The 27,327-nt window shown below is 42.4% G+C and overlaps 1 protein-coding gene and 2 long non-coding RNA genes across 3 annotated transcripts; all 3 read right to left on the reverse strand.

The window, feature by feature from the left end:
- Positions 1-1,695: 1,695 nt before the first annotated feature.
- Positions 1,696-2,563, reverse strand: LOC112844199 (uncharacterized). The gene is made up of 2 exons (XR_003216918.1): positions 2,500-2,563; positions 1,696-1,865 (listed from the first exon to the last, which is right to left on the reverse strand). It is a non-coding gene; the product is annotated as an uncharacterized LOC112844199 (long non-coding RNA).
- A 5,683-nt stretch (positions 2,564-8,246) lies between these two features.
- On the reverse strand, positions 8,247-16,113 carry LOC109196578 (G2/M phase-specific E3 ubiquitin-protein ligase-like). The gene is made up of 7 exons (XM_019350785.2): positions 15,768-16,113; positions 15,281-15,591; positions 15,000-15,175; positions 14,463-14,635; positions 14,066-14,280; positions 8,381-8,653; positions 8,247-8,290 (listed from the first exon to the last, which is right to left on the reverse strand). The coding sequence occupies exons 1-7, from the start codon at positions 15,962-15,964 to the stop codon at positions 8,247-8,249; spliced, it is 1,389 nt and encodes a 462-aa protein (XP_019206330.2). The 5' UTR covers positions 15,965-16,113.
- A 56-nt stretch (positions 16,114-16,169) lies between these two features.
- On the reverse strand, positions 16,170-16,870 carry LOC109201419 (uncharacterized). The gene is made up of 3 exons (XR_002061458.2): positions 16,824-16,870; positions 16,462-16,597; positions 16,170-16,261 (listed from the first exon to the last, which is right to left on the reverse strand). It is a non-coding gene; the product is annotated as an uncharacterized LOC109201419 (long non-coding RNA).
- Positions 16,871-27,327: the final 10,457 nt, after the last annotated feature.

The following is a 27,327-nucleotide window of genomic DNA, read 5'->3' on the forward strand; positions in this document are numbered from 1 at the left end:
CACCCAACGTGGAAACAACCTGTACACACAATCACACTCCCCAAGTGTACTCTATACCCCAGTTCTAGGTACCCTTGCCCCTGGAGGGGGAAACTGGAGACACACCCAGGTAGAGTTACCCACCCCGTCATCCACTCATCTTCCAGGCTACACAAGACAACAGACACCCACGCTGAGTACTTCCTCCACCTCTCCTATATCTCCCCCACCTGCAGAGTGAGTTCTTGGAGAGAGCAGACCTCCTGCAAGATGTAACAGCCTCTCCCACCAGTTGAAGACCCCCTCAGGTGGCTTGATGCACTGGCAGCACCCTGCACCAGGGCTGAGCCCCCATACATCCACCCGCCCACAACTTCGGCGAATCCCTCGACACCCCAAGCCTGTCTCTACCCCCACACCAATCACAACAGCGAAGGTGGGACCAAACTATGACCCCCCACCCCCACTAGGTGATGGAGCTGATCAAAGGAGCCCAGAGCAATTGATCTGATGTGGTGGCAGAGGCTGTATCGAGACTAATGTAATCTATTAGATAATTATCAGGGCAGTGAAAACCATATGGGCTATATTCTTTTCTGTAGTGACATTATCTAAGCTGCCCAACAAACACACTAAAGGGGAAGTTGGAATATTACATTTCAGACACTTCGATAAGTCTTCACATATCTCGCGCCACAACTTCTGAACTGGTGGACAGAACCAAAGAGCGTGGATATAATTGTCTGGTGTATTGGTTTGATAGTGTGAGCAGTTGTTGGTAGATGTAAAGCCCATTGTGAACATCTGATGACCTGTATAGTGTACTGTATGTAGTATTTTGTATTGAATTAATTGAAGACTGGGATTTCTAATTAAATGAAAGGTTTTTAAGCATATCTGAGACCAGAAGTTTTGGTCTAAGTTAACTGATAAATCCGCTTCCCATTTTGCAATAGGGAGTGATATTGATTCATCTGTTTTAGAAAGCATTCTGTATATTTTGGAAAGTAATTTTGGGGTTTTAAGAGTAAGAAACGGTACCACACTTGATGGTGTTTGTAGTTCATCAAGTAGTTCAACTTGACCAGGTTTAAATTTCTTTTTTACAATGGATTTAATTTGTTAAAATTCTAAAAATCTTTTCTTGTTGATCCCATTCTGCCCCGTGCAGAAGTAATCGATGAAGATCTGACAGAAGAACAACAACAAAATCACAATGTCATAGCTGTGGACAGCAGTTGTGTTGGACAAGTGGAGGTTGAGGTACCAGCTGCAAATGTGGACAGTGGTGATCGGACAGACAGCATCACGGAAGCTAAAGGGCAGACGAAGCATTGTGTGTGCAATGAACAGGGCAGAGCAGAAATAAACACAACACTGCTTGATAAGATTGTTAAGGTTTGCTGTGTTTTGGTGAATATGTGTGGTTGCCAAACCAGCGCCAAATGAAACTTGCTCTTGTTGAGTATTCATAAAGTTGTTGTGTTGCATGTGTAGTTCATTGTAATTAATTGTACTTTGTGTGAAGTAGTTTCAATTAAACAGAAAAGAATAGTATACATGGTTTTTTTTAATTCTTGATCTTATCACATGTACTTAGCAAGTACATAAAAATGAAATGCAAACTACTTACATGGCAACACACAGCTGGCATCAATCTTGAACCACAAAATGAAACATTACAGGCTATTTAGAGCAGCATATTGTTTGGAGAAGTATTTCCCAACAAGTTCAGGAAGACACACTTTAAGAAAGAAGTCTTGTGCTTGCTTTAAACGTGGTTCCCAGAAATCCACATCAGGGAAGATGCGTATGACAGAAGGTCTCGCTGTGTCCACACAACGAGGTCACAGTGCAGTTTCATTCAGTCGTTGTGAGTGCAGTACCTGAAACACACAAATAATTCTTAAACTGGTTTGCTGTGTATGCGCTGACTCCACAGACAAGGTATGCGAAGATCGGGATAGGACAAAGGCGGTAGGTCGTCTGGGTTTCCACTCCGCTTCCTTATTTCATACGGGTCCACATTACCGATGCACGCAATTTTTTCAAAGTACCGTTTCTTGGTGTCTGGGCGCAATCGGTCGCGATACAGCCCTTTGTCTGTGGAGTCAGCGCATACACAGCAAACCAGTTTACGAATTATGCTTATTATTATTAATAAGAACCTTCAGACTCTGCAGCTGCATAATAAAAGCCTGTAAGATAAAATTAGTGCACATGACAGGTGTGTGATTCATCTGGAAGTTATGTGCGGATTAGTGTACAATGAGAGCAATTTAGTATGTTTTTAGAGGCCATGAGCAGTGTTGGTGCCCAGTCTGGATTTGTTACATCCATTTCACATGCTGGTTTGCCTGCAATAATGCTAAATCATAACCTACTCAGTCGACATGATGACATGACGTGGTTCTGCAGCATCACACATTAGCATGTTTTATCTCATTATCTATGACCTCAGCACATTGAAAATAACACTAAAAGCATTTTAATAGTGATATGAATTAATTTAGAACTCACCGGAAAGAAGATGCAGAGACCAAACCAACAAAAAGCTGGGGATTGCACAGAACTCGATCCGCTCGTCTCACCGCTGCAATGCAAGCCTGACGTCTTTGTTTAGTAATATCGGATACATGCGATCCCTCACGTTGCCTCCAGGTTGAAAAACGATGAAAAGAGAGCCCATTATCCAGCTTCTTGCCTTCATGATCGTGTGATCAAACGTTGCAACTGATAACACAACACGTACGAACCATAGTTGAAGCTGTATCCTGTCTAGCTTACTGTCATGGCGGAAAGGGAGGCGTGGCCCACCTCCAGTGACATCAACTCCAAAGCCCTATTGTGTAACTAGTCTGTCAAATGGAAAAAATTCTGTTCCTTCTAATATATGTTCTAAGTATTTGATTCCTTTACCACTCCAATCTGGAAAGTTTATCATACTATTGTTTTGTAATATGTCAGGGTTGTTGTAGGTGTACTTTTGCATGGGATTAATGAAGACTCCATCAATTTTAGAAACTCCCAGCATGCTGTCAGAGAAGAGCTGATGTTGACACTTTTAAAGCATTCATATCGTTGGATGATTGAGCTGATAAATGGTAGGTCTGAAATCTCTAGATTATTGCAAAGTGCTTGTTCTACATCTAGCCAAGGTTCGTCTAAGAAGGTACGTTTCAACCATCCTGAGATAAATTGAGGCCTGTTGGCTAAGAAGTAGTGCTGAAAGTTAGGTAGTTCTAATCCTCCTTTATCCTTGGTCTTTTGTAGTGTTTTTAAGCTTATACGTGGGGGTTTATCTTTCCAAAGGAATTTAGACATATATGAATCTAGAGATCTGAACCAATCTTGTGGTGGTTTAGTTGGGATCATTGAGAATAAATAATTTATTTTTGGTAAGACCATCATTTTTATAGCGGCAACCCTTCCCATGAGTGATATGGGTAGACATTTCCATTTAGCCAGATCGCCTTCTACTTTATTTAAAAGTGGGATGTGGTTTAATTTAGTTAGCTCTGCAAGCTTGGGAGAAACATTAATACCCAAATATTTAATATTTCCCTATTGTAGTGGTGTAGAAGAAGAATTATGGAAGGAGCATGTCTGTGAAGGTTCTCAGTCATCCAGGTCATCTTAGACCTGGATGACGCCCAATTAGGATAACCACATGTTTTTATCCTAATTGGGCGTTTATAAAGTCAGCAAAGATGCACAGAAAAGAAGATCAGACACCAGCGAGGGAAGATAAGAATGACAGATGCAACAACATTGTCATCCCCTATGTAGCCGGTGTATCAGAGAAACTCAGGAGAGTTTTCTCCAAACACGACATCCCAGTGTACTTCAGACCCAGCAACACACTCAGACAGAAAGTGGTTCACCCGAAAGACAAAACTCCTAAACACAAACTTAACAATGTGGTGTATGCTGTACAGTGCAGCGAGGAATGCCCAGACCTCTACATCGGAGAGACCAAACAGCCACTTCACAAGCACATGGCACAACATAGAAGAGCCACCTCCACGGGACAAGACTCAGCAGTTCATCTGCATCTAAAGGACAAAGGTCACTCTTTCGAGGATGCCAACGTTCACATTTTGGACAGAGAGGACAGATGGTTTGAAAGAGGAGTGAAAGAAACCATTTTTGTCCACTGTGAGCGACCGTCCTTGAACAGAGGCGGTGGTTTACGAAACCAACTGTCTGCCATCTATAATCCAGTTTTGAGATCCCTTCCCAGACGCCTTAACGCCCACTCACATCCTGGGCCATCTGACCTCAGGAAATCACATGATAGGGTGGGACCAGGTTTCACAATGAGCTCACCCGAAACCCTGGCTGATTGTGACCCACACCCACTTTCACACCTTGGCTCATGTGATCAGGTAGAGGATCATCAGGGGGACCTTTGTCCCCCTTTGGGGGGAAACTCCCACTAGGTTTAAATCTGGGACTCCCCACCAATTGACCCTTAGAATTGAAGAAGCTTCTCGGATGAGAGGTGAAACGTCTTCAAGCAACTCAAAGAAGTCCAGACGCTTTTCTTTCCAAGCTCCTTAGTCTATGGAAGGAGCAATTAATTGGAAGGACTGTAGATTTTGATCAGTTAATTGAGTAATCTGATATTCTTACAAAAGAGGTTTTCAATGCAATTACCCCAGAGAGATTGGTTTGTGAGTTTTGGAGAAAAAGTAACACATCCTCCGCATAAAGGCTGATTTTATGTTCCACGTTCTTGCATGTTATGCACTTAATTACTGTATTCTGTATAATTGCTGCTGCTAGTGGTTCAATAAAAAATGCAAACAGTGAAGGGGAGAGACAGGAGTTCTGTCTCTCAGGAGACAGGGGGAACAAAGCTGCACACACTAACATGAGGCACACTCCTTCAAAACAAACAGGAAACCATAAACCACTAAACAAGGACGCAGACTGAGAGGCAGAATATAACACATAGAACTCAAACAATACATGACCACAATTCCTAAAACACGAATAAACAGAAACATGAAACTCTAGAACATCATCAGCACGACAAGAGAAATAGGAAAACAATCCACAATACAAAATAAAACCAAAATATACGAAACTCAAAATGCTGGGTCAACACTGACCCAGAACCGTGACAATATTTGGTCATTTGTTTTGACACAAGCTGTTGGGGAATTATATAATATTTTTAACCAGTTAATGAAAGAGTTTCCAAAACCAAATTTGTGTAAAGTTGCAAATAGAGATTTCCAGTTAACTCTGTCAAACGCTTTTTCTGCATCTAAAGAGAATATTGCAGTTTCAATGTTTTTACTGTATGTGCAGTCTATTAAATTAAGTAATCTACGTGTATTTGTTGATGAGTGCCTACCTTTTATGAAACCAGTTTGTTCAGGATGAATTAAGAGCGGGGTTATTTAAGAGCGGGGTTATTTTCTCTAATCTCTTTGAGAGAGCTTTGCAGATTATTTTAAGGTCTACATTTATAAGGGACATCGCACGATAGCTTGAGGGATATACAGGGTCTTTGCCTGGTTTTAGCAGGAGATTAATGTTTGCAGAATTCATATTTGATGGAAGTCTGCCCTTTTCTTTGATTTCCAACAACGTTTTGTAAAAAACTGGTGCTAGAATCGTCCAGAATTCTTTGTAGAATTCTGCAGGAAAGCCGTCTGGACCTGGAGCCTTATTATTGTGCATACTTATCAGGGCTTCCTGGAGTTCACCTGGCATCAGTGGCGAATCCAGTGCCATTGCTTCAGTGTCTAATAATATTGGAGTTATGTTGTCCAAAAACTGATCAATTTCGTTTTTAGATGGGTTTATTCGTGGTGAATACAACGTTTTATAGAAATCCCTGAAAATGTTGTTTATGTTTTCTGGGTATATTGTATTCCCAGATAAATCTTGAACAGCACATATAGTTGTTTTTTATTTATTTATTTTTAGCTGGTTCACTAGAAATTGACTGGATTTATTACCATAATATTTCATAATTTTGTAAGCGTAGTCTTTGTACTTAGAATTTTTTTTTATTAATTATTTCATTTAATTCTAGTTTTGTTTTGCATATTTTGTTCAATGTTTCCTGATTTTGGTGTGACATATATGCTTCTTCTAGGGATTTGACGTTTTTTTCTAACTCCTGAATATTTTTGTTTTCTTTCTTTTTATGTGATGAGAAAGAAATTATTTTACCTCTCATCACAGCTTTCCCTGCTTCCCATAAAACAGAAGCTGATGTTGCGGGAGTGTCATTAAAGTCTAAATATAGAGTCCATTCTTTTTTAAAATATTTAATAAAGTCTTCATCTTTGAGTAGTAATGTATTAAATCTCCAGTTTTTACTTGGCGTAGTATTATTCTTGTGTATTAGTGTTAAAGATACAGGAGCATGATCGCTGACAGCTATAGGGTAAATCTCAGTGTCTGAAATATCAGTGAGCTGCTGACCAAAAAATAATCCAGATGAGAGTAGGAGTGATGAACATGTGAGAAAAAAGTATATTCCTTACTGGTGGGGTGAAGGGAGCGCCATGCATCGCAAAGACCAAAGTCGCTCATATAGTGTTTGATTATATTTGTGGACTGCCAATTACGCTGAGTTCCTGCTGTATTGAGCCTATCCATTTCTTCATTTAGTCCAAGGTTGAGGTCGCCTCCAAGAACAAGTGAGCCATCTAAGTGTTCAGAGAGTGCACTGAAAAAACCATGAAAGAATGAGGGATCATCAGCATTTGGACCATATACACTTACAATACATAGCTTTTTATCAAGTATAGATAGTTTAATGATTAAGAATCTGCCCTCTGGATCTATAACTGTATCGGGTACTGTGAAATTAATATTTGTATGTATTAAAATTGCTACTCCCCTTTGTCTAGAATTATAACAAGCTGAGAACACATTAGGAAATTCAGGTGTTTTAAGTTCATTCGAACCTCTAGGTCTGTGGGTCTCTTGTAAAAGGACAACATCTGCCTGTAGTTTTTTGAGTTGGTTAAATATTTTTAACCTCTTTTCTCTGGAGCCAGCTCCATTTGCATTCCATGAGACGAATCTTAGTGCACCCATAGATGTCTGTGTGTAACTAGGGGTGTATGCTATGAGGTGCCGTAAGGGACATTATTACTGAAACGCTCTCACACACACTACTGAAACGCTCTCACATACACTACTGAAACGCTCTCACATACACTACTGAAACGCTCTCACATACACTACTGAAATGCTCTCACACACACTACTGAAATTTTACCTCTCACACACACTACTGAAATTTTACCTCTCACACACACTACTGAAACGCTCTCACACACACTAGTGAAATTTTAGCTCTCACACACACTACTGAAACGCTCTCACACACACTACTGAAACGCTCTCACACACACTACTGAAACGCTCTCACATACACTACTGAAAACCAGGAAGATTTCAATTGAACAGGAAGGTATTTTAGCTGCACAGGAAGGTGAGGAAAAACAAATAACACATTAATGCACAGCTAACACCGCGGTGACGTCTACAACAGTCTGTTAGAGGTATAATTGAAAAATCTTCTGCCTTCATCAGTGACTATCCAAACATTGTTGTAGGATAGCAGCCTCTATTGCAACAAGTCGGGGCATCCTGGATATGCTAGCTGCCCACATAATCTGGAAAGACTGTGTCTGACAGTACCTCATCTACAATGAAATTACATCGGATCCTTGTCATTTTTTACATACATTCTTTGTTGTTTGAGGTGAGAACCAATGAAGAAGATGTTGAACGATTTTTTACTTGTGCTCTGCAATGTATTGAGGCGCTCCAAAATGAAAATACGGGCAATATCAGACAAGAGCGGCTTTATAGAGAGCTAGATGATCATACACGAACTCTATCAGAATTTCTTGCTGCTGTATCTCGATATGATCCAAATAATAGGGTTGCCACAAATCTACTAGGATCCTTGTATAGATGTTTTTGCAGCTTGCTACATGAATATGATGCTAGACAGAGATGTGCTTATGTGACCCATAGATTGTTACCCCCAACCACCTTGAGTGGTCATCCAGGTCGGCCACGATACACTATATCTGCTGAACAGATGTCTCACTTTGTTTCCATTGGTATGACATGGCAGAGAATTGCATCATGCTTTGGAATAAGTCGAAGAACCCTGTACAGTTGTATATGTTCCAAGATGGCGCCGAGTATGGCAGCCTCGTCGCGAGCTCCCCCAAGCAACAGCTGTTTTTTGTGTTTAATTTTACTTTTTCTTTATTTTTTCACGAGTAGCACATGTCTCCTTGTGTACGACCGACAAACCTTACTGGACATAAAAGACGGACTTTCTCATCACTTTCCGGAGTTCAAGTTTTGCAACACGGACCCTCCGTTTGCAGACCCCCATTCATCTCACCTGAGACGCCTTTGTTCTGGGCCCGTGGAGGCCGCAAACGCCGACGCAGAGGGAGAAGATCTGGCGTTCTGGTTCGACTGAGACGGCGCACTAACAGACCACCGTTACCCAGCTTATTACTGGCTAATGTGCAGTCTCTGGAGAACAAGCTGTGCGAGCTTCGGGCACGGATCTCATTCCAGCGAGAGATGCGGGACTGCTGCGTGATCTGCCTCACAGAAACCTGGCTATCGGACAAGGTACCGGACTCCGCAGTACAACTACCGGGGTTCTCTGTGCACCGCGCGGACAGGTCACAGGAGCTTACTGGGAAAAGCAGAGGCGGTGGTGTGTGTTTCATGATCAACAACAGCTGGTGTGATTATGCGAACGTGCACCCGGTCAAATCCTTCTGCTCACCGGACCTGGAGTACCTGATGGTTAAGTGCCGGCCATTCTGGCTACCGAGGGAATTTACAGCAGTGATTATTACGGCTGTTTACATTCCCCACAAGCCGACACTGACCGAGCACTCAGGGAACTGTACAGCGCGATCAGCAGTGAGGAAACCGCACACCCAGAGGCGGCGTTTATCACGACCGGGGACTTTAATAAGGGTAACCTGAAGAAAGTCTCACCAAAACTCCACCAACACATCCATTTCAACACTCGTGGAGACCGGCTTCTTGACCACTGCTACACCTCTTTCCGGGATGCGTACAAAGCCCTCCCCCGCGCCCCATTCGGCCAATCAGATCACCGCTCCATCCTGCTTCTACCCGCCTACAGGCAGAAGCTGAAACAGGAAGCTCCAACCCTGAGGGCGGTGCACCATTGGTCGGACCAATCGGAGTCTACGCTGCGGGACTGTTTTGATCACGCGGATTGGGAAATGTTTCACGTGGCTGCTAAAGACATCGATGAATACACAGACTCAGTCTGTGGATTTATCAGAAAATGTGTGGAAGATGTCGTCCCATCCAGAACAGTTAAATCCTTCCCAAATCAAAAACCCTGGATTAACGGAGATGTTCGCACGGCGCTAGCGGCACGGAGCACCGCTTTTGCCTCCGCGAACACATCGGACTACAAACACGCACATTACCAACTCCGGAAGACGATCAAAGCAGCCAAACGTGAGTACAGGGACAGGGTGGAGCAACAGTTTGACAACCCTCGGAGTATGTGGCAGGGACTAAACACGATCGCAGACTTTAGAGGGAAAACCAGCACACCGCAGACCACGGCCTCTCTGTGTGAGGATCTAAACGTATTCTACGCTAGATTCGACACAGCGAACACCATGAGACCGGACAGTGTGCGCACCGCGGATGACGTCAGTGCGCACACTGTGTCTGAGGAGGATGTGCGGAAGTACTTCAGGAGAGTGAACCCACGCAAAGCTACTGGTCCGGACGGGATTCCCGGCCGCGTCCTCAAGTCATGCGCGGCTCAGCTGGCTGGAGTGTTTACACACATCTTCAACCTTTCCCTCTCTCTGTCTGTAGTCCCAGCCTGCTTCAAAATGGCCACCATCGTCCCTGTACCCAAATCCTCCACCATCTCCTCATTGAACGACTGGCGACCTGTAGCCCTGACCCCTATCGTGAGCAAATGCTTCGAGAAGCTGGTCAGGGACTTCATCTGCTCCGCACTACCCGACTCACTGGACCCTCTACAGTTCGCATACCGCCACAACAGGTCCACTGATGATGCCATAGCCCTGACACTCCATGCTGCCCTGTCACACCTGGAGAAGAGAGACACGTATGTGAGAATGCTGTTTGTAGATTACAGCTCAGCATTCAATACCATCGTTCCCTCAAAGCTGGACAGGAAACTGCAGGATCTAGGACTGAGCAGCTCCCTCTGCAGCTGGATCCTTAACTTCCTGTCTGACAGACGCCAAGTGGTCAGACTGGGCAGCACCACCTCATCCCCCATCACACTGAACACTGGTGTTCCACAGGGGTGTGTACTGAGCCCTCTCCTGTACTCACTCTACACCTACGACTGCACGGCCACTAACAACTCCAACATCATTGTGAAGTTTGCGGACGACACTACAGTGGTGGGTCTTATCACCAACGGTGATGAGACGGCCTACAGGGAGGAGGTCAGCGCCCTGACCCACTGGTGTCAAGACAACCATCTCACCCTCAACGTCGCAAAGACAAAGGAGCTGATAGTGGACTTCCGGAGGTGCAGAGGAGTACACACCCCCATCACCATCAACGGCGCCGCTGTGGAGAGAGTGAGCAGCTTCCGCTTCCTTGGTGTACATCTGGCTGAGGATCTCACGTGGTCAGTACACATAAACAAGACAGTGAAGAAGGCGCAGCAGCGCCTCTTCTTTCTCAGGAGACTGAAAAGATTCGGCATGAGCCCCCGCATCCTCAGGACCTTCTATCGCTGTGCCATTGAGAGCATCCTCACCGGATGCATCACCACCTGGTATGGCAACAGCACCGCTCACAACCGCAAAGCTCTCCAGAGAGTAGTGCGGTGTGCTGAACGGATAATTGGAGGTGAGCTTCCCTCCCTCCAAGACATCTACAGGAAGCGGTGCCTGAGGAAAGCGGGGAGGATCATCAAGGACTCCAGTCACCCCAGCCATAAACTCTTCAGACTACTTCCATCAGGAAGGAGGTTCTGCAGCATCCGGTCCCGAACCAGCAGACTCAGAGAGAGCTTTTTCCACCAGGCCATCAGACTGCTGAACACGTCATAGACACCTCACCCTCACTACTGGAACTTCAACATTATGCACTCCATACTGTACATTAATGCCACTGTTTTGCACATACCTACCTCTGTATATTTTATATTTTATATATCTTATTTTATTGTTTACTCTATTTCATTTGTAAAACATGTATATACACACTCACACACACACACACACACACACACACACACACACACGTAGAAAAACATATTTAGTACACACATTCAGTAATGTATATACCTTTATATATGGTACATATATTTATTACTTTTTAGATTAACCATTTTTATATTTTGCTTGTTGCACGTTATTGTATTTTGCACAACTCTGTTGCTTGTGAAGCTCGCACACAAGAATTTCACTCGCATGTACTGTACCAGTGTACCTGCACATGTGACGTGACAATAAAGGTGATTTGATTTGATTTGATTACAGACACAGACAAACTTTGGGAGTTGAGCCATTAAGCTATGTGGATATTTCAAATCAAGAACTGAATGGCCTTGTGACGGATATCCTACAGAACACTCCAAATGCAGGGGAAGTATACATTCTTGGAAGTCTGAGATCTCGTGGCTTAAGAGTTCAACGTTGGAGGGTCAGACAAAGTCTACAGGAAGTGGATCCTATTGGACGTGCATTTAGACGTCGTCATGCGATAAGGCGAAGGATCTATAGTGTTCAGGCCCCCAACCACTTATGGTAAGTTCACTGGTTTGAAACAAATGGTCAGGCCTTGTGTTTTAAAGTATTGACACAATACATCAAAATTAAAGGTCCTTCATTCAAAACATTACTGAAGTTAATCTATATAATCAGCATAAGGTAATAATAATAATAAAAAAAAATAACAGTGACCACAAAAACTGAAATTGCTATGAGTATGTTAAATATTTGAGGAATTCATAGTAGATCAATTTAAATGTCGTCTAATGTATGAGTAACATTACATAATGTATGTAATGTTGAGTTGTTTAATCCTTTATTTCACGTCACAATTTTAATCTCTAACATCGATTGTGCCAGGTAAACGTAGTGTGGAAAAAGACATTTTATGCCAGTGTGTGCGTGTGTGTGAGAGAGAGTTGTGGTGTTGTTGAAGTAAATGTACAAAATGAAACCTCTAGTTTTAAGTACAGGGTCAGGAATTCACTACTAAATAATATGAACAAACATGTCGAACTGTAGTAATGCTTTCTGATCTCTCAACAGGCATTTTGATGGCAACCACAAGTTGATTAGATGGCGCTTGGTCCTGCATGGCTGTGTTGATGGCTTCAGCCGAACTATCATATACTTACGTTGCTTATCCAATAACAGAGCCTCAAGTGTCTTGTCATTATTTTTGGAAGGAATACAAAACTTTGGTTTGTCCTTAAGGGTCAGGTGTGATCATGGTATGGAAAATATACAGGTTGCTCGTTTTATGTTACAGAGAAGAGGAGTAGGCAGTGTTATTACAGGCGTTTCAGTACATAACCAAAGAATTGAAAGACTGTGGGCAGAAGTCAACAGAGTTGTATCAAGACACTTTATAAATATCTTTGACTTTATGGAAGAACAGGGTATGTTGGATTCACTGAATGAGCTACATCTTTTTTGTCTGCATTATGTTTATTTGCCAAGGATTGAAAGAGCATTAACAGAATTTGTCAATCAGTGGAACAACCATGGTCTCTCTACACAAGGAGGACAGACCCCTCTTCAGCTGTGGCATACAGGTGTCACAAACAATGTGGGAATCCTGTCGTTTATAAATGACATTTTTCATGTTGATAACTATTATGGCGTTGATGAAGAAGGGCCATTACCAGAACTTCAAACAAACAATAATGTCAATATTCCAGATATTGATATCAACATAAACGAGACTGCAATGAACATAATTCAACAAGTGAATCCATTAGAAAATGATGGAAATCATGGAATAGATGTGTTTTCTTCACTTTTACACCTTCTACATTAAATCAAATATTTTGCAAAAATTAAAAAATATAAAAATATAAAAAAAAAACATTTCAGAAAACATATCTGATCGAAACTAACATGTAGAAACCATTTTCTTTAAAATGATAAAATGACAGCTCTGTTGTCAAACAGAAACTGACACAGGCAGAAGAATAAACAGACAACCAAATCAAAAACAGATGCACATACACATGAAATGAGTAAAGTGACACAAATTTTGTATATTCAAGCTCAACAATCTAAATAAATTTCTGAAGTGCTGTTAAACAATTGGTATCTACCTGTATGAATTCTGAAGAACAATCACTTCTTGTCAAATTGATGTCTTAAAACATCAATTTGACTGAGGCAGGTAAATTTGGAAATATTAAAACCTTAACAAGTTAATACTCAATACTCACTTTGAATCAGTAGAGAGACCAATACAAAAGAGAAACACGCAAACTCCTCCAGCATAATGTGTTCATACCCTGCCAAAGCCGTAAGTGTTACCTAATGCAAAATCAAACTTCTCCTTGAACAGCTGGTATGAAACATGCAGTGGCAGCCTAATGCAGTTAACACACGTGTTGGCAAGAGGGAAAATTGGTGTAGAAGAGAAGTCATCGTCTCCTCTATGAATGAACTCAATCGAGGTTGCTGGGGAAAAGCCAATAGGTGGCACCGCAGTTGCTCGAGTTGCAAAGGCCAATATCTTCTGTAATTTGGAAGGTCCTTCTTCTTCTGCAAAACAAAAAGCATAAAAGTGTTAAAAGGTTATTTCATTTGGCCAACATAAATTTACAGTGAGTATTAATCTAAAGCAAGAATCTTAATGACTGTTATTGCAATGACTATAGAACATGCTTTTCATCTTTCCATAGTCTCAAAAACTATGTACAAATGTTACTACAACCAAGAGGGTCATGTGGTGTTATTGTTATATGAGTATGTTATTTTAAATAAAGATTTCAGAAATGCTAACCTATAAATCGTTACATCTATTTATTGTGCACTAAAGTGACAATTACCTTCTGCGTCTTGGAGATAGTCTCTCCAGAAGGTAACAACCATCTCCTCAGCAGCTCTTCTGTTGCTTCCTTCTGGAGATAGATGAATGTTGAAAAGATCATCTACCTGGTCAGCAGTCAGCATATGTGGCTCATAGCAGAAAAGAGGGCGAAAGCTGTCTGGATGCCTCCTCATTTTCTCGAGAACGCCAAGAGTTTTCAGACCTTCACAAAATCTGGTTAAACAGCACAAAGAAATTTTATTCAATAATTCTGCAATTTCATGCTTCTAAGTTAATTGTATATTATCAATTTGGCGCAGTCAATTGTACTAGGTTATTAACTGGCCATGTTGATTAATAGGTAAGATTTTTATCACCATTTTAATTAATCTGAAAAACACAGAATACCCAAATACCTTTGAAATGGACCTTGAACCCTGTGGATGACCTGAAACATGACAATATCATGTACCAGCAGATCCCTGTCTCTTAGTGAACGCATAGGCCTCAGGCATCCTGCATTGGCCAAGTAATCAAGCAGAGGTTCTTTTGACTTTTCAAGGTCCTCAAGGGTTGTACTTTGAGATATCTAGCATCACAAAGAGCAGAGGAAGGGCTTGTTATGGAAGTTACTTAGTAGTCTTATAACCTATTAGAAGGAACCCAGCCACTAGTGGTCTACACAATCACAATATGCCCAAGCGTACATTGGAAGTCAAATGACTACACATATTTTTTTTAAATAAGTTTACAATGTGCTTGAAAAAATAAGAAAATATACTCTTTCGTCTACCCTTATCTGCTGAGTCTTAGTTTAATACAGCAGCAACATATAAAAAGTTGGCATTCAGCAATGGCCAGACTGATCGAGATAAACATTCCCTGCAAAAGAAAAGTGTAACACAAACAATTTCAAATTCACTATAAGATTTATAAAATAAACATATAGAGACCTTTTTGACTTTTTCGAAGAGTTCCAGGTCAGCTATGTCTTCCAGGGCTGGATTTGCTGAATTTCCAACCAGAAGAGAAAATACTGTTGGTGACAGAAAGTTAGGTGGTGGACCACCATGTACCAAGCTCACTGCAATGGCTCGGCCAGAGATGTAGTACCAGTCCCCTCTGAGAGCTGCAAAGCAACAGAATAAAAGGAAAAGCAAAATTGTCAGTAATGTTGCCTGTAAAAATCAGTTAAACTGTTCCCACTATTAATCTTAGAAGAATAGGTAATTACCAGTACTGTCAAGAGCCAAGTTCTTGCAGTTTTCTTTCCCCTCAAACATGGCTGACCTGGCAATGGTGTCCATCAATAGTCTCAAGAATTCCCTCCTTGGCCCACCTAAATCAACCCCTTCCTCATTTTTCCCCATATCATCTGAGAATTTCACACAGATCATCAAGTTGGGATCATAAGATAGCCTTTGAAAACCACGCAAGGCTCCCTCCCACACAGCAGAGCGATTTATATTAAATTTGCACTGCTGTTTTGTGCTAATTTTGCTTGATAGTTCCAGCAGTATCTCTTGAACAGGGACGTTTTCTGCACTAAAAAAAGAAAATAAAACAGAAAATAAAATATATCAGCCATGTAGTCATGTTACAGAATTCGAGAATATGCGTCACACACATAGAGATCTAAAGCTTAAAATTTTTATATTGATTTGACAATTCTGGAAATCTAATCAGTTCTCAAACTCAAATTCTGTATGTTTGTTACTCACATCTGATTCTCCAAGCTTGCAATTATAGCTTGATTTAAATCCTCATCATCTGAAGAATCGCCAGAAAGCGATGCCACGAGAGTTAAATATGAAGAATAATCTTCATCATTAACACTAATGGCAGGGATGTCTTTACTTCTTGCATTGAAATCTCTGCTGTGACTGCTTGTGCTAGGTTTGTCATCACTTCTTGCCATGTAGCCTTCATCACAAATGCTGTTCCCATCACTTCCTTGTTTGGCTCGTCGCCTTTTACCAACACTCCTTCCAATACAGTTGGTCCCAGTATCATCTTCTTCATCACTGCTAGTGCCAGGGTTATCACCTTTAACATGACTTCTTAACCTTGTAGTGACTTGGCTGCTCATGTCTTGTTTGATTTTTGAACTATCAACTTCAAAACAATCATTGTCACTGTCCTTATCAGTTGCACAACTGCTTAATGCTGATTTGGAGCTGATGTAAGAAGGATCTTTGTCTTCATCTGATTCACTCTTCAACAGAGAAAGACCAAAAACATATATCAAAAGCAAGTAATTATAGCTTATCTTAAAAGGATTAACATAAGAAATATGCATATTGATTGCTCCCAAACACTTGTTTTAAATAAATATATTCTATTTTGCTAGAAGCCCAATTGTTGACATGTTTTTTTCCCAAATCATGATTACTTTTCATTCTTTTAGGAACTTACTAAAAGTGTCCTTGATGGCCTTACATAGAGGGCTTTGGTTTTAAAAACCTTTAGGATCAGCATCCCATTCAGCTCCTGACCATCTTGGAGCTTTGGAGACACCAGCTTATTGCCACAAGCCATTAGAAACTCGAGGCTATAAAAAATAAATAGGGACAACAGCAATTGCTAATTAGTTAAATATTTTATTATATACTGTTCTGTTTCTGTGTATGCTTTTATGACTTTTAAATTCTACTGGTATAGTCCATATGTTTTTATAATGATGAATAATATTTTAAACTTCTTTACTTTGGTATATTATCTTTAAGTACAAGTCATTACATGAATACACACAGTAACAATAAACAATAGTATTTTACCTGACATCCTCTGGAATGCGTTCACCAAAGCTTTCCTTGATGTGTTTCACGACAGTTCGGTTGTCCCAGGTCTTCTGGAATTCAAAAGCACTGAGGATGTGCCCATGTTTGTGTAACCATAATTTTGAACCTTGTTTGCACACTACTCCCCATGATGGAGTTGGAAGTAGTATAACACCTTTGTTGAAATGGTCATGCTGCTGGGCCATAGCTCTGAAATATAAATATAACTATTAGATACCATAAACAACAGCAAGTGATAACTAATAACACTGAGATAAAGACAGCAGAACACTATCCAAACCTCTACACAGAATGCTTTCATAGACAAAATTGTTGTAGTTAGGCAAACATAAGGGTTAATTTTATATACTGTATTGTATTGTATTCTATATAATTATAGTATCTGCCTTGGTAGGGTGATAATGAGTGGCAGTCTGTTATTACATTTAATTAATAATTTAAATTAATTATATAAATTAAATTAAAATACTGGAAACTTTGCCATTATAGGAATATGTTACACTAAGGTATTGCAGTACATAGGAGCCAGACTTACAAACGCTTTGCGACAGCGCGTAAAAAAAGAGAACGAAATAAAATACTGTTGGTATTTTAAAAGATAACGCAGTGACAATATTGCGTGCAAGACACGGTAACTTTTGCGGGAATTTTTTGCAACTGACCCTGTGACAAATGCATTTCTGGAAGTTCGTTTCTTAATGTACAAAATATGGAATGGGTAGATGGGGTAAAGCAAGTCTGCAAACCGATTTACTAAGGCTTGATACAAAATGAACTCAGTGGTTTAGAAAATAGCGCACCCGTAAAGCTAACTACACCTATGAACTGTGCTATTTTTTCCCATTTAGTAAATCTGGCCCTCAGTATATTCTTAAATATCAGACTATATTACATGTGGCCCTATTTCAGGCAAGTGAATACAAACGCATTAAACTTTGTAACTACCTTTTTCTTCTGGTCCCTGATGTCCAGCTGCCGAAGCATTGCCGAGTTTGATAACGTGGTGCAGGTGCACATTCTCTCCTGGCTGTAGATGTCGCTGGCATGGGCAAGCTGCTACGTTGATGTGAGGGAAAGAGGGATGTTAAGTGACTATCCAGTCCGTCCACACTGGTACTTGCAACAGGTTGCTGCCCCACGACTGTGGCATTTGACAAAGTTCTGATGGTCTCTGCTGAGGCTAATATACTGTTGAGTAATGCGGCTGCTTCACTTAGGCTACTAGCAGGTTGCTGAGTAGACATCTGTGTAGTGGTTTGAAGTGTACCACTTTTTCCTTCACTTTCCTGGTCTGGACACAACTTCCCGCTCATCTGAAACTCCTTCCTGTTTATCTGAAATGCCTTCCTGTTTAACTGAAATGCCTTCCTTTTTAACTGAAACGCCTTCCTGTTCAACTGAAATGCCTTCCTGTTTAACTGAAATGCCTTCCTTTTCAACTGAAATGCCTTCCTTTTCAACTGAAACACCTTCCTGTTTAACTGAAATGCCTTCCTGTTCAACTGAAATGCCTTGGTTTTTCAGTAGTGTGTCTGAGAGCGTTTCAGTAGTGTGTGTGAGAGCTAAAATTTCAGTAGTGTGTGTGAGAGCGTTTCAGTAGTGTGTGTGAGAGCTAAAATTTCAGTGGTGTATGTGAGAGCGTTTCAGTAGTGTATGTGAGAGTGTTTCAGTAGTGTATGTGAGAGCGTTTCAGTAGTATGTGTGAGAGGTAAAATTTCAGTAGTGTGTGTGAGAGCGTTTCAGTAGTGTATGTGAGAGTGTTTCAGTAGTATGTGTGAGAGGTAAAATTTCAGTAGTGTGTGTGAGAGCGTTTCAGTAGTGTGTGTGAGAGTGTTTCAGTAGTGTGTGTGAGAGGTAAAATTTCAGTAGTGTGTGTGAGAGCGTTTCAGTAGTGTGTGTGAGAGCGTTTCAGTAGTGTGTGTGAGAGCTAAAATTTCAGTAGTGTGTGTGAGAGCGTTTCAGTAGTGTGTGTGAGAGCGTTGCAGTAGTGTGTGTGAGAGCTAAAATTTCAGTGGTGTATGTGAGAGCGTTTCAGTAGTGTGTGTGACAGTGTTTCAGTAGTGTATGTGAGAGCGTTTCAGTAGTATGTGTGAGAGGTAAAATTTCAGTAGTGTGTGTGAGAGCGTTTCAGTAGTGTGTGTGAGAGCGTTTCAGTAGTGTGTGTGAGAGGTAAAATTTCAGTAGTGTGTGTGAGAGCGTTTCAGTAGTGTGTGTGAGAGCGTTTCAGTAGTGTGTGTGAGAGGTAAAATTTCAGTAGTGTGTGTGAGAGCGTTTCAGTAGTGTGTGTGAGAGGTAAAATTTCAGTAGTGTGTCTGAGAGCGTTTCAGTAGTGTGTGTGAGAGCGTTTCAGTAGTGTGTGTGAGAGCGTTTCAGCAGTGTGTGTGAGAGGTAAAATTTCAGTAGTGTGTGTGAGAGCGTTTCAGTAGTGTGTGTGAGAGCATTTCAGTAGTGTATGTGAGAGCGTTTCAGTAGTGTGTGTGAGAGCTAAAATTTCAGTAGTGTGTGTGAGAGCGTTTCAGTAGTGTGTGTGAGAGCTAAAATTTCAGTGGTGTATGTGAGAGCGTTTCAGTAGTATGTGTGAGAGGTAAAATTTCAGTAGTGTGTGTGAGAGCGTTTCAGTAGTGTATGTGAGAGTGTTTCAGTAGTGTATGTGAGAGCGTTTCAGTAGTATGTGTGAGAGGTAAAATTTCAGTAGTGTGTGTGAGAGCGTTTCAGTAGTGTATGTGAGAGTGTTTCAGTAGTATGTGTGAGAGGTAAAATTTCAGTAGTGTGTGTGAGAGCGTTTCAGTAGTGTGTGTGAGAGCGTTTCAGTAGTGTGTGTGAGAGGTAAAATTTCAGTAGTGTGTGTGAGAGTGTTTCAGTAGTGTATGTGAGAGCGTTTCAGTAGTATGTGTGAGAGGTAAAATTTCAGTAGTGTGTGTGAGAGCGTTTCAGTAGTGTATGTGAGAGCGTTTCAGTAGTATGTGTGAGAGGTAAAATTTCAGTAGTGTGTGTGAGAGCGTTTCAGTAGTGTGTGTGAGAGCGTTTCAGTAGTGTGTGTGAGAGCTAAAATTTCAGTGGTGTATGTGAGAGCGTTTCAGTAGTGTGTGTGAGAGCTAAAATTTCAGTGGTGTATGTGAGAGCGTTTCAGTAGTGTGTGTGAGAGCTAAAATTTCAGTGGTGTATGTGAGAGCGTTTCAGTAGTGTGTGTGAGAGCGTTTCAGTAGTGTGTGTGAGAGCTAAAATTTCAGTAGTGTATGTGAGAGTGTTTCAGTAGTGTATGTGAGAGCGTTTCAGTAGTATGTGTGAGAGGTAAAATTTCAGTAGTGTGTGTGAGAGCGTTTCAGTAGTGTATGTGAGAGTGTTTCAGTAGTGTATGTGAGAGCGTTTCAGTAGTATGTGTGAGAGGTAAAATTTCAGTGGTGTATGTGAGAGCGTTTCAGTAGTGTGTGTGAGAGGTAAAATTTCAGTAGTGTGTGTGAGAGCGTTTCAGTAGTGTATGTGAGAGTGTTTCAGTAGTGTGTGTGAGAGGTAAAATTTCAGTAGTGTGTGTGAGAGCGTTTCAGTAGTGTGTGTGAGAGGTAAAATTTCAGTAGTGTGTGTGAGAGCGTTTCAGTAGTGTATGTGAGAGCGTTTCAGTAGTGTGTGTGAGAGGTAAAATTTCAGTAGTGTGTGTGAGAGCGTTTCAGTAGTGTGTGTGAGAGGTAAAATTTCAGTAGTGTGTGTGAGAGCGTTTCAGTAGTGTGTGTGAGAGGTAAAATTTCAGTAGTGTCTGTGAGAGCGTTTCAGTAGTGTGTGTGAGAGCGTTTCAGTAGTGTGTATGAGAGCGTTTCAGTAGTGTGTGTGAGAGGTAAAATTTCAGTAGTGTGTGTGAGAGCGTTTCAGTAGTGTGTGTGAGAGCGTTTCAGTAGTGTGTGTGAGAGGTAAATTTCAGTAGTGTGTGTGAGAGCGTTTCAGTAGTGTGTGTGAGAGCGTTTCAGTAGTGTGTCTGAGAGCGTTTCAGCAGTGTGTGTGAGAGGTAAAATTTCAGTAGTGTGTGTGAGAGCGTTTCAGTAGTGTGTGTGAGAGCATTTCAGTAGTGTATGTGAGAGCGTTTCAGTAGTGTGTGTGAGAGCATTTCAGTAGTGTATGTGAGAGCGTTTCAGTAGTGTGTCTGAGAGCGTTTCAGTAGTGTGTGTGAGAGCTAAAATTTCAGTAGTGTGTGTGAGAGCGTTTCAGTAGTGTGTGTGAGAGCATTTCAGTAGTGTGTGTGAGAGCTAAAATTCCAGTAGTGTGTGTGAGAGCGTTTCAGTAGTGTGTGTGAGAGCTAAAATTTCAGTAGTGTGTGTGAGAGCGTTTCAGTAGTGTGTGTGAGAGCATTTCAGTAGTGTGTGTGAGAGCTAAAATTCCAGTAGTGTGTGTGAGAGCGTTTCAGTAGTGTGTGTGAGAGCTAAAATTTCAGTGGTGTATGTGAGAGCGTTTCAGTAGTGTGTGTGAGAGCATTTCAGTAGTGTGTGTGAGAGGTAAAATTTCAGTAGTGTGTGTGAGAGCGTTTCAGTAGTGTGTGTGAGAGGTAAAATTTCAGTAGTGTGTGTGAGAGCGTTTCAGTAGTGTGTGTGAGAGCTAAAATTTCAGTAGTGTGTGTGAGAGCGTTTCAGTAGTGTGTGTGAGAGCATTTCAGTAGTGTGTGTGAGAGCTAAAATTCCAGTAGTGTGTGTGAGAGCGTTTCAGTAGTGTGTGTGAGAGCTAAAATTTCAGTAGTGTGTGTGAGAGCGTTTCAGTAGTGTGTGTGAGAGCGTTTCAGTAGTGTGTCTGAGAGCGTTTCAGCAGTGTGTGTGAGAGGTAAAATTTCAGTAGTGTGTGTGAGAGCGTTTCAGTAGTGTGTGTGAGAGCATTTCAGTGGTGTGTGTGAGAGCGTTTCAGTAGTGTGTGTGAGAGCATTTCAGTGGTGTGTGTGAGAGCGTTTCAGTAGTGTGTGTGAGAGCTAAAATTTCAGTGGTGTATGTGAGAGCGTTTCAGTAGTGTGTGTGAGAGCGTTTCAGTAGTGTGTGTGAGAGGTAAAATTTCAGTAGTGTGTCTGAGAGCGTTTCAGTAGTGTGTGTGAGAGCGTTTCAGTAGTGTGTCTGAGAGCGTTTCAGCAGTGTGTGTGAGAGGTAAAATTTCAGTAGTGTGTGTGAGAGCGTTTCAGTAGTGTGTGTGAGAGCATTTCAGTAGTGTATGTGAGAGCGTTTCAGTAGTGTGTGTGAGAGCTAAAATTTCAGTAGTGTGTGTGAGAGCGTTTCAGTAGTGTGTGTAAGAGCGTTTCAGTAGTGTGTGTGAGAGCTAAAATTTCAGTGGTGTATGTGAGAGCGTTTCAGTAGTATGTGTGAGAGGTAAAATTTCAGTAGTGTGTGTGAGAGCGTTTCAGTAGTGTATGTGAGAGTGTTTCAGTAGTGTATGTGAGAGCGTTTCAGTAGTATGTGTGAGAGGTAAAATTTCAGTAGTGTGTGTGAGAGCGTTTCAGTAGTGTATGTGAGAGTGTTTCAGTAGTATGTGTGAGAGGTAAAATTTCAGTAGTGTGTGTGAGAGCGTTTCAGTAGTGTGTTTGAGAGCGTTTCAGTAGTGTGTGTGAGAGGTAAAATTTCAGTAGTGTGTGTGAGAGTGTTTCAGTAGTGTATGTGAGAGCGTTTCAGTAGTATGTGTGAGAGGTAAAATTTCAGTAGTGTGTGTGAGAGCGTTTCAGTAGTGTGTGTGAGAGGTAAAATTTCAGTAGTGTGTGTGAGAGTGTTTCAGTAGTGTGTGTGAGAGCGTTTCAGTAGTGTGTGTGAGAGCGTTTCAGTAGTGTGTCTGAGAGCTAAAATTTCAGTAGTGTGTGTGAGAGCGTTTCAGTAGTGTGTGTGAGAGCGTTTCAGTAGTGTGTGTGAGAGGTAAAATTTCAGTAGTGTGTGTGAGAGCGTTTCAGTAGTGTGTGTGAGAGCGTTTCAGTAGTGTGTCTGAGAGCGTTTCAGCAGTGTGTGTGAGAGGTAAAATTTCAGTAGTGTGTGTGAGAGCGTTTCAGTAGTGTGTGTGAGAGCATTTCAGTAGTGTATGTGAGAGCGTTTCAGTAGTGTGTGTGAGAGCATTTCAGTAGTGTATGTGAGAGCGTTTCAGTAGTGTGTCTGAGAGCGTTTCAGTAGTGTGTGTGAGAGCTAAAATTTCAGTAGTGTGTGTGAGAGCGTTTCAGTAGTGTGTGTGAGAGCATTTCAGTAGTGTGTGTGAGAGCTAAAATTCCAGTAGTGTGTGTGAGAGCGTTTCAGTAGTGTGTGTGAGAGCTAAAATTTCAGTAGTGTGTGTGAGAGCGTTTCAGTAGTGTGTGTGAGAGCATTTCAGTAGTGTGTGTGAGAGCTAAAATTCCAGTAGTGTGTGTGAGAGCGTTTCAGTAGTGTGTGTGAGAGCTAAAATTTCAGTGGTGTATGTGAGAGCGTTTCAGTAGTGTGTGTGAGAGCATTTCAGTAGTGTGTGTGAGAGGTAAAATTTCAGTAGTGTGTGTGAGAGCGTTTCAGTAGTGTGTGTGAGAGGTAAAATTTCAGTAGTGTGTGTGAGAGCGTTTCAGTAGTGTGTGTGAGAGCTAAAATTTCAGTAGTGTGTGTGAGAGCGTTTCAGTAGTGTGTGTGAGAGCATTTCAGTAGTGTGTGTGAGAGCTAAAATTCCAGTAGTGTGTGTGAGAGCGTTTCAGTAGTGTGTGTGAGAGCTAAAATTTCAGTAGTGTGTGTGAGAGCGTTTCAGTAGTGTGTGTGAGAGCGTTTCAGTAGTGTGTCTGAGAGCGTTTCAGCAGTGTGTGTGAGAGGTAAAATTTCAGTAGTGTGTGTGAGAGCGTTTCAGTAGTGTGTGTGAGAGCATTTCAGTGGTGTGTGTGAGAGCGTTTCAGTAGTGTGTGTGAGAGCTAAAATTTCAGTGGTGTATGTGAGAGCATTTCAGTAGTGTGTGTGAGAGCTAAAATTTCAGTAGTGTATATGAGAGCGTTTCAGTAGTGTGTGTGAGAGCGTTTCAGTAGTGTGTGTGAGAGGTAAAATTTCAGTAGTGTGTCTGAGAGCGTTTCAGTAGTGTGTGTGAGAGCGTTTCAGTAGTGTGTCTGAGAGCGTTTCAGCAGTGTGTGTGAGAGGTAAAATTTCAGTAGTGTGTGTGAGAGCGTTTCAGTAGTGTGTGTGAGAGCATTTCAGTAGTGTATGTGAGAGCGTTTCAGTAGTGTGTGTGAGAGCTAAAATTTCAGTAGTGTGTGTGAGAGCGTTTCAGTAGTGTGTGTGAGAGCGTTTCAGTAGTGTGTGTGAGAGCTAAAATTTCAGTGGTGTATGTGAGAGCGTTTCAGTAGTATGTGTGAGAGGTAAAATTTCAGTAGTGTGTGTGAGAGCGTTTCAGTAGTGTATGTGAGAGTGTTTCAGTAGTGTATGTGAGAGCGTTTCAGTAGTATGTGTGAGAGGTAAAATTTCAGTAGTGTCTGTGAGAGCGTTTCAGTAGTGTATGTGAGAGCGTTTCAGTAGTATGTGTGAGAGGTAAAATTTCAGTAGTGTGTGTGAGAGCGTTTCAGTAGTGTGTGTGAGAGCGTTTCAGTAGTGTGTGTGAGAGGTAAAATTTCAGTAGTGTGTGTGAGAGTGTTTCAGTAGTGTATGTGAGAGCGTTTCAGTAGTATGTGTGAGAGGTAAAATTTCAGTAGTGTGTGTGAGAGCGTTTCAGTAGTGTGTGTGAGAGCGTTTCAGTAGTGTGTGTGAGAGGTAAAATTTCAGTAGTGTGTGTGAGAGTGTTTCAGTAGTGTGTGTGAGAGCGTTTCAGTAGTGTGTGTGAGAGCGTTTCAGTAGTGTGTCTGAGAGCTAAAATTTCAGTAGTGTGTGTGAGAGCGTTTCAGTAGTGTGTGTGAGAGCGTTTCAGTAGTGTGTGTGAGAGCTCAAATTTCAGTGGTGTATGTGAGAGCGTTTCAGTAGTGTGTGTGAGAGCTAAAATTTCAGTGGTGTATGTGAGAGCGTTTCAGTAGTGTGTGTGAGAGCTAAAATTTCAGTGGTGTATGATAAGATAAGATAAGATAAGATAACCTTTATTAGTCCCACACGTGGGAAATTTGTTTTGTCACAGCAGGAAGTGGACAGTGCAAAAGTTATGAAGGACAATTAGAATAAAATAAAAAAGAATAAATACAGTACACAACTGTACAGAATAGAATAAAAATAGAATAATATATACAGTAGAATAAATAGAGTAAAATATACAATAGGATAAAAATAGAATACAAATGTTATATACAACAGAGTGAAAAATACAACGGTTGCCAGAAAGATTATTGCACATTGTGTTATTGCACATTTGTGGATGTGTGTGATTGATCAGTTAAATGCTTTATTGTGGAGTCTGACAGCAGTGGGGAGGAAAGACCTGCGAAATCTCTCCGTCCCACACCGTGGGTGCCGCAGTCTCCCACTGAAGGAGCTGCTCAGTGCTGTCACAGTCTCCTGCATGGGGTGGGAGATGTTGTCCAACAGGGATGACAGCTTAGCCACCATTCTCCTGTCACTCACCACCTCCACTGGGTCCAGAGGGCATCCTAGAACAGAGCTGGCCCTTCGGATCAGCCTGTTCAGTCTCTTCCTGTCCCCAGCAGAGATGCTGCCTCCCCAGCAGACCACACCATAAAAGATGGCTGAGGCCACCACAGAGTCATAGAAGGTCTTCAGGAGTGGGCCCTCCACTCCAAACGACCTGAGTCTCCGCAGCAGGTACAGCCTGCTCTGCCCTTTCCTGTAGAGGGCGTCTGAGTTATGAGTCCAGTCCAGTTTGTTGTTCAGATGAACACCAAGGTACCTGTAGCTGTCCACAGTCTCAATGTCCATACCTTGGATGTTCAGTGGTTGCAGTGGAGGATGTTTGTGCCTGCGGAAGTCTACCACCAGCTCCTTGGTTTTACTGGCATTGATCTGGAGGTAGTTCAGCTGGCACCAGTCCACAAAGTCCTGAGTCAGTCCTCTGTACTCCTTGTCATCCCCATCAATGATGAGGCCGACTATTGCAGAGTCATCAGAGAACTTCTGCAGGAAGCACTGGGTGGAGTTGTGGGAGAAGTCTGCAGTGTAGATGGTGAAGAGGAACGGAGCCAGAACCGTTCCCTGTGGGGCCCCCGTACTGCAGACGACCCTGTCCGACACACAGCCCTGAGTCCTCACATACTGCGGTCGGTCGGTGAGGTAGTCCAAAATCCAGGTAGTGAGGTGATGGTCCACTCCTGAGTTCTCCAGCTTGTCCTTCAGAACCGACGGAAGAATGGTGTTAAAGGCACTGGAGAAATCAAAGAACATGATTCTCACAGTGCTCCCAGCGGTCTCCAGGTGAGCGAGGGAACGGTGCATGAGGTGAATGACGGCATCATCCGCTCCAATGCCAGGCTGGTAGGCAAACTGAAGTGGGTCCAGTGATGAGCTCACAAGGCGCCGAAGCTGAGCCAGGACCAGCCGCTCCAGGGTCTTCATCAGGTGGGATGTCAGAGCCACCGGCCTGTAGCTGTTGAGGTCCTTGGGGCGTGAAGTCTTTGGCACTGGAACAACACAGGAGGTTTTCCAGAGCTGTGGGACTCTTCCCAGCCTCAGGCTCAGGTTGAAGAGGTGCTCCATCACACCACACAGTTGGTCCGCGCAGGACCTGACGACCCTCGAGCTGATGCCATCTGGACCCGCTGCCTTCTTGCCATTAATCCTCCTCAGTTCCCTCCTAACCTGGGTGGATGAGAGAGACAGGCTGGAGCCTTGTGTTGGTTGTGTATTGGATGCTGTTGTTGGGGGTGGGGAGGAGTGAGCAGGGTGAATAGAGGAGGTGTGAAGTGTCTGAGGTGTCAGAGGTGGAACAGCAGCAGTGGGGGAGGGTGAGTCTGCAGCCGATGTTGGAGACTGCCTCATGGCTGAATCAAATCTGTTGAAGAAATGATTCAGTTCATTTGCCCACCTCACATCCCTCCCAGGCAGAGAGTTCTGATGTTTGTGGCCTGAGATGGTTCTGAGGCCTCTCCAGACTTCACCGACGTTATTTTGCTGAAGCTGGTTCTCCATCTTCTGCCTGTAGCTGTCCTTCCCATTCCTTATCAGTCCCCTCAGCTCTCTCTGCACCCTTTTCAACTCCTCTTTGTCTTTGGATTTGAAGGCCCTCCTCTTCTGCTTGAGGACGGCTTTAATTTCTGGGGTAATCCAAGGTTTGTTATTGGAGAAACACCGTACAGTCCTGGTAGGTACGGTGTTATCCACACAGAAATTAATATAGTCCGTAATGCATGTAGTAAGGCTGTCGATGTCCTCTCCGTGGTCGTCACAGATCACCTCCCACACAGTCGACTCAAAACAATCCTTAAGAGCCTCCTCGCTCTCCTGCGACCATCTCTGCACTGTGCGGGTGACTGGTGACTGGTGAGAGCGTTTCAGTAGTGTGTGTGAGAGCGTTTCAGTAGTGTGTGTGAGAGCTAAAATTTCAGTAGTGTATGTGAGAGTGTTTCAGTAGTGTATGTGAGAGCGTTTCAGTAGTATGTGTGAGAGGTAAA

The sequence above is a fragment of the Oreochromis niloticus genome, linkage group LG3, assembly GCF_001858045.2.
Source record: "Oreochromis niloticus isolate F11D_XX linkage group LG3, O_niloticus_UMD_NMBU, whole genome shotgun sequence".
Taxonomy (NCBI): Eukaryota; Metazoa; Chordata; class Actinopteri; order Cichliformes; family Cichlidae; genus Oreochromis; species Oreochromis niloticus.